Source organism: Canis lupus, chromosome 2 (assembly GCF_048164855.1).
Source record: "Canis lupus baileyi chromosome 2, mCanLup2.hap1, whole genome shotgun sequence".
NCBI classification, from domain to species: domain Eukaryota; kingdom Metazoa; phylum Chordata; class Mammalia; order Carnivora; family Canidae; genus Canis; species Canis lupus.
The window spans coordinates 26,919,769-26,934,798 of record NC_132839.1 but is presented as its reverse complement, the minus strand read 5'-3'; the positions used below and the strand labels follow the sequence as shown (position 1 = coordinate 26,934,798).

The following is a 15,030-nucleotide window of genomic DNA, read 5'->3' as shown; positions in this document are numbered from 1 at the left end:
TACATAATTTGATAGGTTTACAAAATATTTCCATTTTGTGAATAATCTGAAGCAAAAGAAAACAGGAAGATAAGAAAGAATAACAACTGCCTTTCCAAGTGATATCAACAAAGGCAGAATGGGAAGAGCTAATTTAGAATCACTGAATTTTAAAGCGGATGGCAGCTATATAATTCCATCTGGCTTAATCTCTTTCCCAATGCAATGTTCCTGACAAAATGGCTGTTCAGATTCTGCTTGGAAAGTTTATAAAGAGTTTTCCCATGATTGGGCAGTTTACTTTCTAGAAAGTTCTTCCCTTTACTGAGCCAAATTCTACCTCTCTTAAATTTGAAATACAGAATCAGTTAACTCTCTCTTTACATGAGAGCTAATTATGTATTTCCAATCTCACCATTTCTCTACCTCAGGTATTTGATTTGGAATTCATGATATGTTCGTACTATATACAATTCATTTAACCTTCAGATTTCTGGAGGAACTAAAACTAATATTGGATAGTCTTGCTGCATTTTTCTGTTAATCATATGTAACCTGGTAAGCCGAAGAACACAAATAAGCTAGGTGTATATTATTACAAAAGTAGTAGAAAAATGTCTTCAAATATGGTATTAAGTAACGTATTTTTCTTGATTAAATAGATAATTATATGAACTACCACAGATCTTAAACTTAAAATAGGTAAAGGAGTGGGAAAAATATGCCAAGATTTAGAGCAAACTTTTGTTTCTTCATTCATGATAAGTACTAAGCACACGTTTACTATGTTCTAGGTGTGCATTGGCCTAAATCAACATTATCTAAGAATTGTTAGATTGTATATATTTCTCTGGTATAGGGATTCAGTTGTTCAGATTGATAACTACTTTCCTTCTTCATTACACTGGTCTTAAGCATAAAAAACCATGGAAATAACATCTACGATAAAAAAGATGTGTTTTATGTTTGTATATAAAGCTAGAAACAACATTTCAGAAACTATTTCTATAATTCAACTAGAGAAAAGCAGACATTCTGTTTTTGAGTAGCATCTGTATGGTTATAATATCTACTATGAGAATTGTTTTTTTATCATCTTTCAAGAAACACAGATAACCTTTATACAAATTTCACAGTTTATAATGCGTATATTTCACATACCAGGTATTATAGGTAAATATCTCATAATCCCTCATTCCAAATTATTTTTTTCTCACATTTTACCTATTCTACCCTTCATATTAATTCCCTTTTCATTTAGGTACATAGTATATGTAGTTTCCTTTAACTTTTTACATTCTGTATATTGTGATTTAAAGAAGTTATTATAGGTAGTTCTGGTTTCTGAGGTTAATTCAAATCAAAACACCTTATTGCCCTCAAATTATGAAGAAATAGATACCAAGGATACAAATCCAAATGGCAGAAATAAACTACTCTTTTTGAGTTTGAAAATACAAAGAAGTAATTCACACTTACATCATAAACTTGAGTATTAAAACTCATCAGTAAGAGATGACTCACCAGAAACATGTTTTCTTATTTTCTATTATAATTTATTTATAACACAAAGCACATGTACATACAGCTAAATATTTATAAAACATAAAGGCTAGTATGCTTTCCATTTATGCATTTTCAAATGAGATCTAAGTGTTCATATAGCTTAAGTAACCATTGCTGTATCTTTCAAACACACTGCAGAACTGACTCTTAAATCAGACTCTAGTTTTTAAAAGTACTGAAAATATTGGTTTGGGATGACAAAAGCTTAAAGAGCAGCTAGCTTAAAAATCAATGAACTGCATGAAGAATGGTAACTAAATTATAGGCATCATATTTTTATGTGTATTTAAAATGTATCTATTATGGAAATCTTTTGGGAAAGATATCCTTCAAGTTCTGTATAGACAAAATTGGCTTAGTTCATTAATGCCTAAAATATATATTCAGTCAATGAAATATCCTATAGATCCTATAAATTCTAATTGCTCTTAATAGCTTCTGATGGTTGGTCACATAAATCATCAACCCTAACATAAGCTGACATAAAGAAAATTAATTTAAATACGTAAATGAAGAGTTTTTTTAATCAAGAGTTTTATAAGAAAATACATAAGAAATAACTGAGCCTAAATAAAAGGAATTATTTTTTTGTGGCTCTGAGGATGTCACCTCTATTAACATATGGGGTTTTATTTTTTTCATGTAATGTGGTATCTTTGAAAATTTTGGTTGTAACACCCTTCATGTTTTAATATAGTTAAATCAAGCCTTTAATGAACATAATAAAAGCCAGCAAATGATACAGTTTATTTATATATAAGATAAAGGCAAAACACTCAACATCTAGCTTTTTGTGTTGATTATTTACCTGTGGTCCTAAGGGCACCATTCCTCTTGGAGGAGTCATTCTCTGCATTGGCCCACCCATATTTGGATGTCCTTAAAAAAAGAAAAGTATGAAGATATTAGCAATATAATGAGCATGAGTGCTAACCAAGGAGAGAGGAGGCTACTATCCTATGAGGTGTTAAAATTTTACTTACTAAGGAACTGGGTAATGGACATCATCTCATCTTGGCTTCCATGGCCACTTCTCTGCCTCTTATCACTACTTGCCCACACTCTCCATTCAGAGATTGAATTTTTCTTCCTACTCTGTGCTGGTATACATCTCTCAAATCATTTGCTCCTTATACCTTGGAACAGTATAATAGAGCGATACATATCTGTGGTACCTAAATATCTCTGTTGGAAGGACCTGATTATTGATTTGTTAAACTAATCAGGCCACTGGTTGCTTAGCATCCTCTTTTCCCCCTACTCATCTTTCAGATGGACTAACCTATCTGAAAAAGGCAGAAGAAATCAAAAGTGATAATCATTTTAATTTCCACTTGTTAGAAGTTATATAAAAGGTTTTAGAAGATCTTAATTAAAATATGGATTTTTAGATATTTAATTTCTGTTTCTTATGTTATCACCACCCTCACTATCATGTATATTTAAAGGCTGAACATGTAAGTCATTTGGCCATGTTACCTGCAAAAATGCAATGTATAATTATGGAAGATTTATACAAATAAAATTACCCTTAAAAAATAAAGGATTTATTTGAGATTCTGCATATCACTTTCACTTTGACTTTAAAGTAGTCACCTTGTTGTCGAGTTGGGTCCATTCCACTTGGAAGTAATGGCTGACTTCCTGGGACACCTCCAAGTGCCTAGCGTTTTTAGTAAAACAAAACAAAAAGAAATACTCTAAATATTTACAAAATAAGTGCTTTAACAGTTCTCTTTTAAAATTCCTGTAATTATAGAATGCATTTAGCATTTTACCAGGTTTCTTATATTTCACATTAATTCATTAATTTTATAGCTCTACATACCTACTATAAGTTCTTAGTTCTAAAAAACATTCCACTTTGCCCAATTTTGTGGTTAACAAAATAAGTACTTCCTGGAAATAAAAATCTAGGCAAAATTGTCCTATTTCATCCCAAGAAGCATAATACCTTCCCTCAAAATTAATTTACTATGGGCAATAAAATAACTAATTTTGATTCTTGAAAGTAATCTCTCTATTTTCTACAGATTATTTTACTCATCTGGTATTACAAATAGCACCAGGACTAAAATGCCGAGGGGCCAATAAATTTTTTTTTTTGGAGTTACATTTTCCCTAGGAAACCATTTAGAAAAATAATACTCCAATTAAGTTCAAACAATTTGGCTGCATGGAAAAAAGAAAACTAAAAGTGAAAAAGGTGGAGATTAAGACAGGGTTGATCTTAGGAAGGGTGTGATACCGGATGTATCCTGCATCACAAGTTTCTAACAGTTGTCTGAACAGCACTTAGAGCTGAACCAAACTAAGAATGATTTAAACCTACAAATCCTATAAAGTTTACATGTATCTGTTCACATATACATATAATCTTGACAATTGGCAAGAATCTCTAAAAGATTCACTCACTTAAAGCAGAATAAATCTTATCTAATTAGTGAAAAATTTCAAACATTTCAAAGGAAATTCAATATTAAAAAATGTATATATCCAGATAAGAGCTATTTTCTTCATTGTTATCACTTGGGATACAGTAGAGAGCTGCCATTCCTCAAGTCATTTTTGTAATTCTTCAATTTCTTCTTACAAGCACATTGAAAACATATGCTACCATATGATCTGTTCCCTGCTTATCTTTCCAGCCTAATCTCTTGCCGCTGCTCCTAACATTCTAACCTCCAACCAAATCAAACTTCCTTCAGTTTTTTTCAATTCATGAATTTAATCAATAATATCTAAATGCCAACCATTAAAAACAAAACAAAAGTAAACTAAAACTAAACAATCTCTCATCTCAAGAAGCTCACAGACCCTTATGTGCCTCTTGTTGACATATTTCAGATCTCAGTTTAGGGATTACTTCCTAGAAAAATTCTTCCATATAACCCCACACTGGGTAAGTTCTCTTATTTGCTTCTGTGTATATCTATATATATTTTTTAATTTTCAAACTCACAGAAAAATTACATAGGCAGTACAAAGGATTTCCATATACTCTGATACCAACTGCCCAACTATTGACATTTCACCACACCTGCCCCATCACCCTTTCTCCTTCTCTCCATATGCACTTGTTAACACCAATCTTTTTCAGAGACACTTGAGAGCAAGCTGTAGACATTATGTCTCATCACCTCTAAGTACTACAGAGTACAGTTCTCTAAATAAGGATATTCCTATACATAACCATAACACAACTTCTCAAGGCACATTAATACAACACTACCATCCAAGCCACAGACCTCAATTAAATTTGCCATTTGTCTCAACAATGTTTCTTTTTACTTTCTGTGACCAGGATCTTATGGAATACATGTTGCATTCAGTTGTCCTATTTCTTAATTCTTTTCCAAGCAGGAATTATTCTTTAGTCTTTCCCTTTCATGTTTCAAAAGTTTTAGAGACTGGGTCTTAAATTCTACAGGATAACTTCTGATTCCTTTCCTTTTCATGACCGATATTCAGATCATATTTTCTTAGAAGGAATACTGAAGAAATGATACTGTGCTCTTCTCAGTGAATCACACCAGAGGCACATGATGTTGACTCATCCCATTAAGGGGACGTTAACGTTTCTCATTTGATTGTGTTGGTATATGCCAGGTTTGTATACCATTAAGATCATTATTTTTCCCTTTTGTAATTGATTACTTTTAGCGTTAGAGCTACTCCAAGATTGTTAGTATCCCATTCCTCATCAATCATTTATCAACCCACCAGCATCCATTGACAACTCCTAAATACTAGGATAGTTGCCAAATGGAGGTATTCTATGTCTATCAATATTTCTACGTGGTTTAGTTGGCACTCCACTGTAAGGTACAACTTTTCTTCCCTCCTTCCTTCCTATTTTAATCAGTGGGTTTTAATCTATTACTATCATCATTTATATAATAATACTCAAATATTCAAAATTTGGCCAGTGGGAGGCTCTTCAAGCTGGCTCTTGTAGTCCTTTGACAAGTTTCTATCATATTTTGAGCATTTTCTTTCTTGCATGAGATATTCCAAGTTCATTTCACATTTTTTCTAGTCTAGCTCTGAAAACAGATCTAACTCCCTAGGGCCCAGAGCCCTGATTTCTTCTGGTGGAGGACAACATTTAGACATCAAGATCTGAGATCTGAGAGTGCTCATTGTGACTTGGGTACACTGTTTTTGGCCCTCTCAGTAGATGCTGCACTCAAAAATCTATGTGTGTATGTACACACATATATATGAACATACATATATTGTTTCCAATACACTGTAAACTCTGAGGGAGTGTGGAGCCCATCTGTGCTTATTGGCTCAGAGAAATATTTATTGAAGGAATACAAGAAATAAAGTCCTGAGAATGAAACTGATTTAAAAGAAAAAAGACCCAAAAATATAATTCTTTTTAAAAATAATTTATTTATTTGAGAGAGAGTGGAGAGAGAGTACATGAGTGGGAGTAGGAGTAGAGGGGGAGGGAGAGGAATGGGGAAAGAATCTCAAGTAGACTCCACACTGAGCATGTAGTCCCATTCAGGGCTTCATCTCACGACCCCAGAATTGTGATGTGAGCAGAAACCAAGAGTTAGATGGTCAATGGACTGAGCCACCCAGGTGCCCCACAAAAATACAATTCTTTAAAAATACCAAGAGAAGGAAGGAAAGGAAAGTGAAACTGGATAGGAATGAAATTAGAAAGCGGACCAAGACTAACATTTTAGAATGGAGAGTTTTAAGAAGCAGTAAGTAACCAACACTGTCAAAAGTTATTTTATTTTTTTTAAAGATTTTATTTATTTATTCATGAAAGACAGAGAGAGAGAGAGAGAAAGAGAGAGAGAGAGAGAGAGAGGGAGAGAGAGAGAGAGAGAGAGAGAGAGAGGCAGAGACACAGGCAGAGGGAGAAGCAGGCTCCATGCAGGGAGCCCGACCTGGGACTCAATCCTGGGTGTCCAGGATCACGCCCTTGGATGAGGGTGGCGCTAAACACTGAGCCACCCGGGCTGCCCTCAAAAGTTATTTTAAAAATGAATTAGGAGAACTGAAAATACATGACAAATTAGCATTATCTTCAATTGTGAGTCTGGAATTCTGGGTTTTGTGGGTCTTCAAGTGGTTAAAGTTTTATACTCTGTACTTAGTATCTGATTTCTAAATCTCATTGAGGACATTATGTTTTATCCCTGGAAATCATTTTCTTCAAAATTTTACTTTTTCCTGTTTATCTTGGAATATCAGAACAGTTGACAAGTCTTTAAATTTCTATTTGCCACTTAAAAATACAGCATAATTTCATAGAAATCTTGATCAATATCAAGCTGTCTTTCAAAATGAGTGTCCTTTTTCTAAATTTAACTCTTTGGTCATCGGTGTTTGTCTTTTGGTAAGTCAGATCTCTAACTTTTAAATGATTTTTATCAGTCCTGGGATTACCAAATGATGGTTTCGCCCACTAGCAAGGCTAAAATTGCTACATTCCTTAGAACTTTAATATCAGAAAGAAGAAATTTATACATCTTGTGGGTTGATATCCTTTTCATATTTTTACCATGCTAATCATGTTCCATTCAGACATGTTTAACTGGTCACAAATTTTGACAGACATTCTTTGTTCTATAAAAGATTTTCACCATGACAGAGGAAAATAACCTAATGATGAAGGCACTTAATATTATTATTAATAATATTTATTTATTAATAATAAATAATATAAACAGCAATTTATACTTATGACTCTTTACATTATTTCACTCAATGCTTACAACAATCCCACAGGTTATTATTATTAATCCTTCCTGATGATGAGAAAGGGTTTAACACAGTAATCCTCTCTTACCTGCAGTTTCACTTTCTGTAGTTTTAGTTACCCAAGGTTTCAGTTGCCCATGGTATACCTCAGTCTTGAAACAGATCCCCCTTCTGGCATATTGACGGATGGTCAATAGTAGCCTAAAGCTTTGTCACAATGCCCATGTGATTCACGTAACGTCATCTTATCACATAGGCTTGTGATCATCTTACATTATCATCCGAAAAAAAGTGAGTATAGTACAATAAGATATTTTGAGAGAGCTGCATTCGCATAACTTTTACAGTTTCTTGTTATAATTGTCCTATTTTTAAAATTATTATTGTTAATCTCTCACCGTGCCTAATTTATAAATTAGACTATTATAAGTATGTATGCATAGGAAAAAACATAGCGTATATAAAATTAGGTACTATCTGTCGTTTTCAGGCATCCACTGGAGGCCTTAGACTGTATCTTCCATAGGTAAGGGAGGGACTACTGTTCATAAATAATTTGTTTTTTTTGTCGATGGTTATACTATTGGTAAGTAGTAGAGCCAAGGCTTCATATTCACATCAACATATTCCTAATGTTCTAAATATAAGCCTTAACTCCTAGGATTTAAAATAAATAATATGAAATTTTATTTATTATTTATTTATATTTTATTTATTTTTTAAAAGATTTTATTTATATGACAGAGAGAGAGAGAGAGAGAGAGAGAGAGAGAGAGAGAGACAGGCAGAGGGAGAAGCAGGCTCCATGCAGGGAGTCTGATGTGGGATTCGATCCCGGGTCTCCAGGATCACACCCCGGGCCGAAGGTGGCGCTAAACCGCTGGGCCACCGGGGCTGCCCTGAAATTTTATTTAAGCAGAAACAAGTGGACAAATATCTTGCTTCTTAAAAAAATTAGTTCACAAAGGATTCATCATGTGATTCCAGTGGTGAGCCGCTCTTGGAACTTGACTCTAGTACATTATTTCATTGAATACTGTCATCTATATTGTCTCCTCATAGAGATTAAATGTTCACTGATGATAAAAAAATTGGTGAATTTATCAATGCTTTGATGATATAATTCAGTTAATAATTTTGACTTACTAACATTTTTGATGGGCCCCCTCATTATATGAAATGAAGTAGAATAATCTAAGAAAATTCAAAATAGAAGGGATTTTATAAATACTTAAGTCTATTCTCATTTTACTAGTAAGAAAACCAAGGCCCAGAAAGGGTAAGTGACTTCCTCTAAGTCATGCATTGCTGGGCATTGCTGGCATTTCACCTAAGATGCTTGACACAACTGAGGTCCTTTCAACAATACCACTATCATTTTTTTTTTCCTGCAAAAAGGCACTATCAGTAGAAAAGATATTAAAATACAGCAATGTTACATTCAGTATAGGAAAATATTTGTCTTCAAAGCACAACTCACCATTTGACATCTACTTATTTATTTAGTTCTCGTTTTTCTATATCTCAACTACTGCAAGTACACTATCCAATATTTTAGCTCTTTGCCACATACAGCCACTTAAATTACAATTAATAAACCTAAAAAGAAGTTGTATTGGGTAGTGCTGCATTAGAATGCCAACTACACAAGATGAGGGATTCTCATTAGTTTGTTGATGTATGCCCATAAGTAGAACGGTGCCTGACACATAGTAAACCTCAATAAATATTTGTTGAAGGACTGAATATTTTTGAGAGATATTTTGTATACTCCAGTGAGGTTTCCAATCAAATATATGGCAGTGCACTTTCTGTATTGGCTGATATTCAAAAAAAGGAATATCTGTGATAAAAATGTTATAATAAGATGTGTTGGCAAAAGGAGTAAACATTATGCCAAAAAAGTTCTATAGACATAACTTGAGTAAGACTGCCCCACATTTACTATGTTCAATTTTCTTGGTTTAGGAAGGAGAATGAATTCCTTTTGTTCTGGACATTTTGAATTTGTTAATTTCCTATGTTCTGCAAAGGTAGAAATTGCAAAGAACATCTGTCCTAGGACACATTCATAATTCAAAGTCATAAGAAAATAATATGTTTTTAATTGTGTTTCATTGTATTTCAAATAATAGTTTAAATATATTAATGGTGTAATTATTATAATAACAAAGAAGTAAGAAGATTCCAATGACAGAAAGGGATATTTTGAAATGGCAAAAACTGTACTTTATGCTTTCATTATTATCGCTAATTTATATTAGACAAGTGCAACATTTAATTTTTATTTTTTAAAATATTTTATTTATTTATTTATTCATGACAGACAGAGAGAAAGGGAGAGACATAGGCAGAGGGAGAAGCAGGCTTCATGCAGGGAGCCCGATGTGGGACTCAGTCCCGGAACCCGGGAATCACACTAAAGGCAGGCGCTAAACCCCTGAGCCACCCAGGTGCCCCTTAATTTTTAAAACTAGAGATTTACTGCTGTCATCCTTATAATTTCAGCTAAAAGACTAATATTATTTACTCAATGTAGAACATACTTATCTTTATGCAGCTGAAGCCTTATGTTGTCACACTGATATCATTAAATAAAAGTAAAATTCTACATATGGAAAATTTTACCAAGACAGAATTATTAAGAAAGGACATGCTAAACAGCACTTATCCTGAAAAGAAAACATAAAGTGTACTTTAAAATATAGGTACCCTGTTATACAGGGATATGTAAATTTATTTCAGCATATGAGTAAACATCCCAACGACTTTGTTTCTGCTCAAATGCCTGTTTATATTTTCCCAATGTGAAAAGTAATGGAGAAAAGTCTTTTTTTAAGATTTGCCTATATTGGGCAGCCCAGGTGGCCCAGTGGTTTAGCGCCGCCTTCAGCCGAGGGCATGATCCCGGAGTCCCAGAATCAAGTCCCATGTCGGGCTCCCTGTATGAAGCCTGCTTCTCCCTCTGCCCGTGCCTCTGCCTTTCTCTCTCTCTCTCTCTCTGTCTCTCATGAATAAATATATAAAATCTTAAAAAAATATTTGACTATATTTAGCATTATGTTTTTTCTTTTATCATGTAAGAGCTATATATTCAATATTAATGGAGGATAATCTTATATATTGAATAACCAGAAGAAAAAAATCTGTACTTTTATTTATCTATTGTATAGCTAATAATATCTTCTTCTAATCACAGATGAAATGCTTGTGCAAACTTTAAAAATGCAGAAATAAAAAAATCACTCATAATACTATTATTCAGAAATAAAAGACATGTTCCTTATGGTCTTTAACAGATGTGAGTGTACGTGTGTATGTGTGTGTGTTTGTGTGTGTGTGTTTGTGGTGAGGGGGGGAAACTGAGTTTGCACGGTGATACAGAAAAGATGATATACAACATGTGCTTTGTATCTTCTTTATCGTTGGTATAGATCATAAACATTTTATCCTACCAATAAATTTAATTCTATAACATGCTTTTAAGTAGCTGCATAGTATTTCACCATTTAGATATGCCATCATTTATTTAACCACTCATCTAGTATTAGAGAAATATCCTTGAGGCTTTCAGTAGAATGGTCGGATGCAGTAGTGAAAACCAATAAATGAAACCAATAAATCCGTAGTTCATTCTTGGTGTCATTTGTTAACAGACTTTGTATTTCTGGCTGCCTTGGTTTCCTCAGCATAGAATTGAATAAACATTGTGAACTTTACTGATTAAACTTTTTATCTAACAGAAGGGTTAAGACTTCTACTCCAGGTTATGGATGCTTCAACACCGATGACCTATTCTTACAACTGAGCCAATTTCAGTGTAAAACTGTATATATTTTTTGGATTTAATTACTATGTTTCATGTTTTCATATATATTTATTCTTTGCAAAATTGCAAATTTATTTTCACATATATTTATTCTTTGCAATATTGTATATTTTTGTAATTTTACTTTTCTTCCATCATTTTAGAGATCATTTTAGAGACCATTACCCCTTCCTATATATATGCATTTTCTTGGCAGAGTGATATTATACCATCTTCCAAATACCCAGTCCTATAAATATACATACAGTTTAAACTATTGTGAATTTAGTCTAGAACCATAAAAACCATCTCAGGAGAACTTAAGTTAAAATCTATAGTCTAATCAGTAGAAATTATAAATTCTGAAAAATCTGTTTATTAAAGGAATGTTTTACATATTCAAAATATCATTGAAGAATATTTCACTTTTTATTTTCTCTGATATAATTAATTTATCAGTAAAACAAATTTTAGTTTGTCATATAAATGAGGACGAAATTAAAAAATAACATATTTGTGTTGTTTTCCTATGCAACATTCCAATTAATCATCAAAAACAGCTTTTCCAATTCTACTTTAATGACTATACAATGAAACTGAAGAAACATGCTGTTGCTTGAAAAGGTCATGCTCCTAAATAGGTTAAACATTTTATTTTTTATTTATTTTTTAAAAAATTTTATTTATTTATTCATGAGAAACAGAGAGAGAGAGAGAGAGAGAGAGAGAGAGAGGCAGAGACACAAGCAGAGGGAGAAGCAGGCTCCATGCCAGAAGCCAGACGCGGGACTCGATCCCGGGTCTCCAGGATCATGCCCTGGGCCAAAGCTGGCGCTAAACCACTAAGCCACCTGGGCTGCTGGATTAAACAGTTTCTAAAACAATGTTTATACTAGTAACACAATTTGCTCAGAAAATTCTTTTTAAAAATAGTATAAATGTAAATTATAAATTTGAAAGTCAGATTTTTTTTCTTGAAAGACAGATGCTTGAATTAATGAAGTTTAACTATATAAATGTGTGTGTGGGGATCCCTGGGTGGCGCAGCGGTTTAGCACCTGCCTTTGGCCCAGGGCGCGATCCTGGAGACCCGGGATTGAATCCCACATCGGGCTCCCGGTGCATGGAGCCTGCTTCTCCCTCTGCCTATGTGTCTCTGCCTCTCTCTCTCTCTCTCTCTGTGACTATCATAAATAAATAAAAATTTAAAAAAATGTGTGTGTGTGTGTGTGTGTGTGTAGGGGGGATTTGTGAACAAAAAAGAGCCACTCATACAAGAATATAATTGTTTTAAAATACACTTAGGTAAAGACTGTTTAAAATCCTTGAGGAAAAAGAGCCTGAATCATAATTCTTTATTACCTTTAAAATTTTAATTGCCTCTTTTAAAACTCCAACAGTATCATGTACTTGTTCTTAAAAAAATCCAAACAATTCAGATTTACAATTCCATAACCCACTCTTCTTTCACCAAGTGTGTTTTCCATTTTGTGAGCCTCTGTAAATACGGAACCCAGCATTGTGTGTTATACATGGTAGGCATTTCAACAATGTTAAATGGATGTAAATCCAGTAACCCCATCAGATTTTCATCATTGATATAGAATATATGGAGTCAAAAAAATTCTAAGAACACACTTGGTACAAGAAATTCACATTTCCTTAATTCAGGTTTTCAGGAATCTCTTAGATCTAAATAACATAGAAAGCTATGGATGGGATATCTGAAACATCATGAAGACTCCAATGAAAGATACAACTTTCCATCCTTTAGAAGGAAATTTAAAAGACTCAGGCACCTACACAAGTAGATCTGACTGTCAATATACACAGGTTCACCCACAGAGAAAGTAAAATTCCCATATGTTGCAACACTTGGCATCTGTGTACTTCCTTTTCCTATTTCATGCCATGTTTCCCTGGCCCTGCATACTGAATGCAGATTCAGTCTGAAGGGGAAAACTCCTCCAGCTGCTAATGTGAGGCCTCCCAGCACTATAACCATGAGATGATTCAGCACTGCTGCCTGTTTAGAGTTCTCCCTTGGGGGTGGATGTGGGTGCTGGCATGGCTTGCTGTGTGCTAGAAGCAGAGAACACCAGCAAACTGGGACAATTCAAGGACACTGCATAATTTCGGTAAGAGTTAAAAAAGGAGAAGCAGGACTCTGTTGCTATCCGATATGCCAGAAAGCACAACTTTCTTGTTGCATTTTCAGTTAGGAAGGAAGTGGAGGCAGAGAGTAAGGATGGAAAAGAATTTATTGGAATAACAGGGTTCACTTTAGAACTTGGAAAATGCTGAGGTATACAATAACAATTAAAGAAAGTAACAAAACAATTATCTCGACCTAAATATTCTTTAAAATTAAGCTTTTAATTTTTTCTTGTGTTCTGTAAATGTACATTTTCTGTATCCTAAAACTAAATTATAAACTTCTTGCAAGTAAAAATTGTGTTTTATTGTCTTTAGCAAGTAAATATTTTTGACATTGATTAAAAAAAAAAACTATGTAAGGATAAAAGCTTAGGAAATTTCAGAGTTCTAGTACGCCAAAAAAAGTTAGAAGAGCTATTGCTAATGATTTATTTATTGATAGATCTAAGGCTTCTAGAAGCAGCTTATTCTCCATATATCATTATAATTGGGCAAAACTGATATGAGTATTAGAATCATGATATTGAATATTTAATACACTATATAAAAATAAACCAAAGTATCTTCAGAGAAAATTTTATTGCCATTTTTAAAATAACAGTGTTTTAGCATTTACCAAAATTATATATATACTCATACACAGTTAGGTTCAAAGTATATGGTAGACTTCAAGGCTCAGCAAACTTTTTTTCTGTAAAGATCCAGATAGTAAATATTTTAGGGTTGTAGGCTACATAGGATCTCCACCACAACAACTCAGATCTGCTACTGCAGTGTAAAAGAAGCCACAGACAACACATAAATGAATGACTGTTGCTGTTTTCCTATAAAACTTTATTTACAAAAACAGTCAGCCAACATATGGACAGTAGTTTGCCAATTCTTGAAGTAGATTATATATTATCAGAAGTAGCACTACATGGGATAGAGAAATGATAAATTAATATTTTTATAGGTAAGAAATATTCCTGACATTTTCAAGGTCTTTACTGATTCTTAAAAACAACAACAAAACCCATAGACTTAAGTAGCACATGAATCTTACCTGGTTAGGTATCCTCAGTGGGGGCCTTGGACCTCCAGGGTACCGAGGTGACATAAAAGGCTATTAAAGTAAAACAAATAAATAAACAAAACAAAACAAAACAGCACAATGTAAAATATAGATCTGAAAATAAACTGCTTTAAAGAATTTTTAAACTATATAAAACATAAATCAACCTACTTCCCTATGTGGCTTCTTTCAAGAGAATAAACGCTTTTAAGAAAAATTACCATCCTATTCTTTATTTTGTAGACTATCTGGAACATTTTCCAAAGAGAATATAAAAGCATAAAAAATGACTAAAGTAACTGAAGCAAAAAAAATTTAAATGTTAATTATTATTAAAATGACATTTAAATGGCAAAAAAAAAAGATTAAGGAGTTTAGGCAACAGAATCTCAGCAGACTTCAGGAGAGCTTTGTTGGCTGTATCATTATATACATTGGGTTTTGAACATATAGTTTGGACTCGTTATTAAGTTTGGTTATCAATTTCCTTTAATAATTTTACAGTTGTCAAATTTCTTCACCTTTTCTTTTGTATCTGTTTAAAATGGCAAAGAAATTTCTTTTCCATAGGTCCTTTGTGGTGAAAAGAGCTTTGGCTTTCCTTTTCCAAGTGTTTGTTATAATTCAGAATTGATTATAAATTTTAAAGTTGAAATTTCTCTGTGTATTTTAAGCCTTGGAAGTTATTAGCTGTGTAGTTTTAACAAAAGAAAAAATTTGTCGTATATTAAAATTT

At 33.2% G+C, this 15,030-nt stretch overlaps 1 protein-coding gene across 9 annotated transcripts in view; it reads right to left on the bottom strand.

Annotated features, from left to right (window-relative positions):
* SSBP2 (single stranded DNA binding protein 2) overlaps window positions 1–15,030 on the bottom strand; it is a 302,263-nt gene that overhangs the window by 45,443 nt on the left and 241,790 nt on the right. For all 9 annotated transcript variants that reach the window (XM_072793451.1, XM_072793481.1, XM_072793462.1 and 6 more), the window contains 3 exons: window positions 14,286–14,345; window positions 3,142–3,208; window positions 2,354–2,424 (listed from right to left, as the gene is read on the bottom strand). In XM_072793451.1, the coding sequence (XP_072649552.1) occupies window positions 2,354–2,424; window positions 3,142–3,208; window positions 14,286–14,345 (198 nt within the window). The remainder of the gene's footprint in view (window positions 1–2,353; window positions 2,425–3,141; window positions 3,209–14,285; window positions 14,346–15,030) is intronic.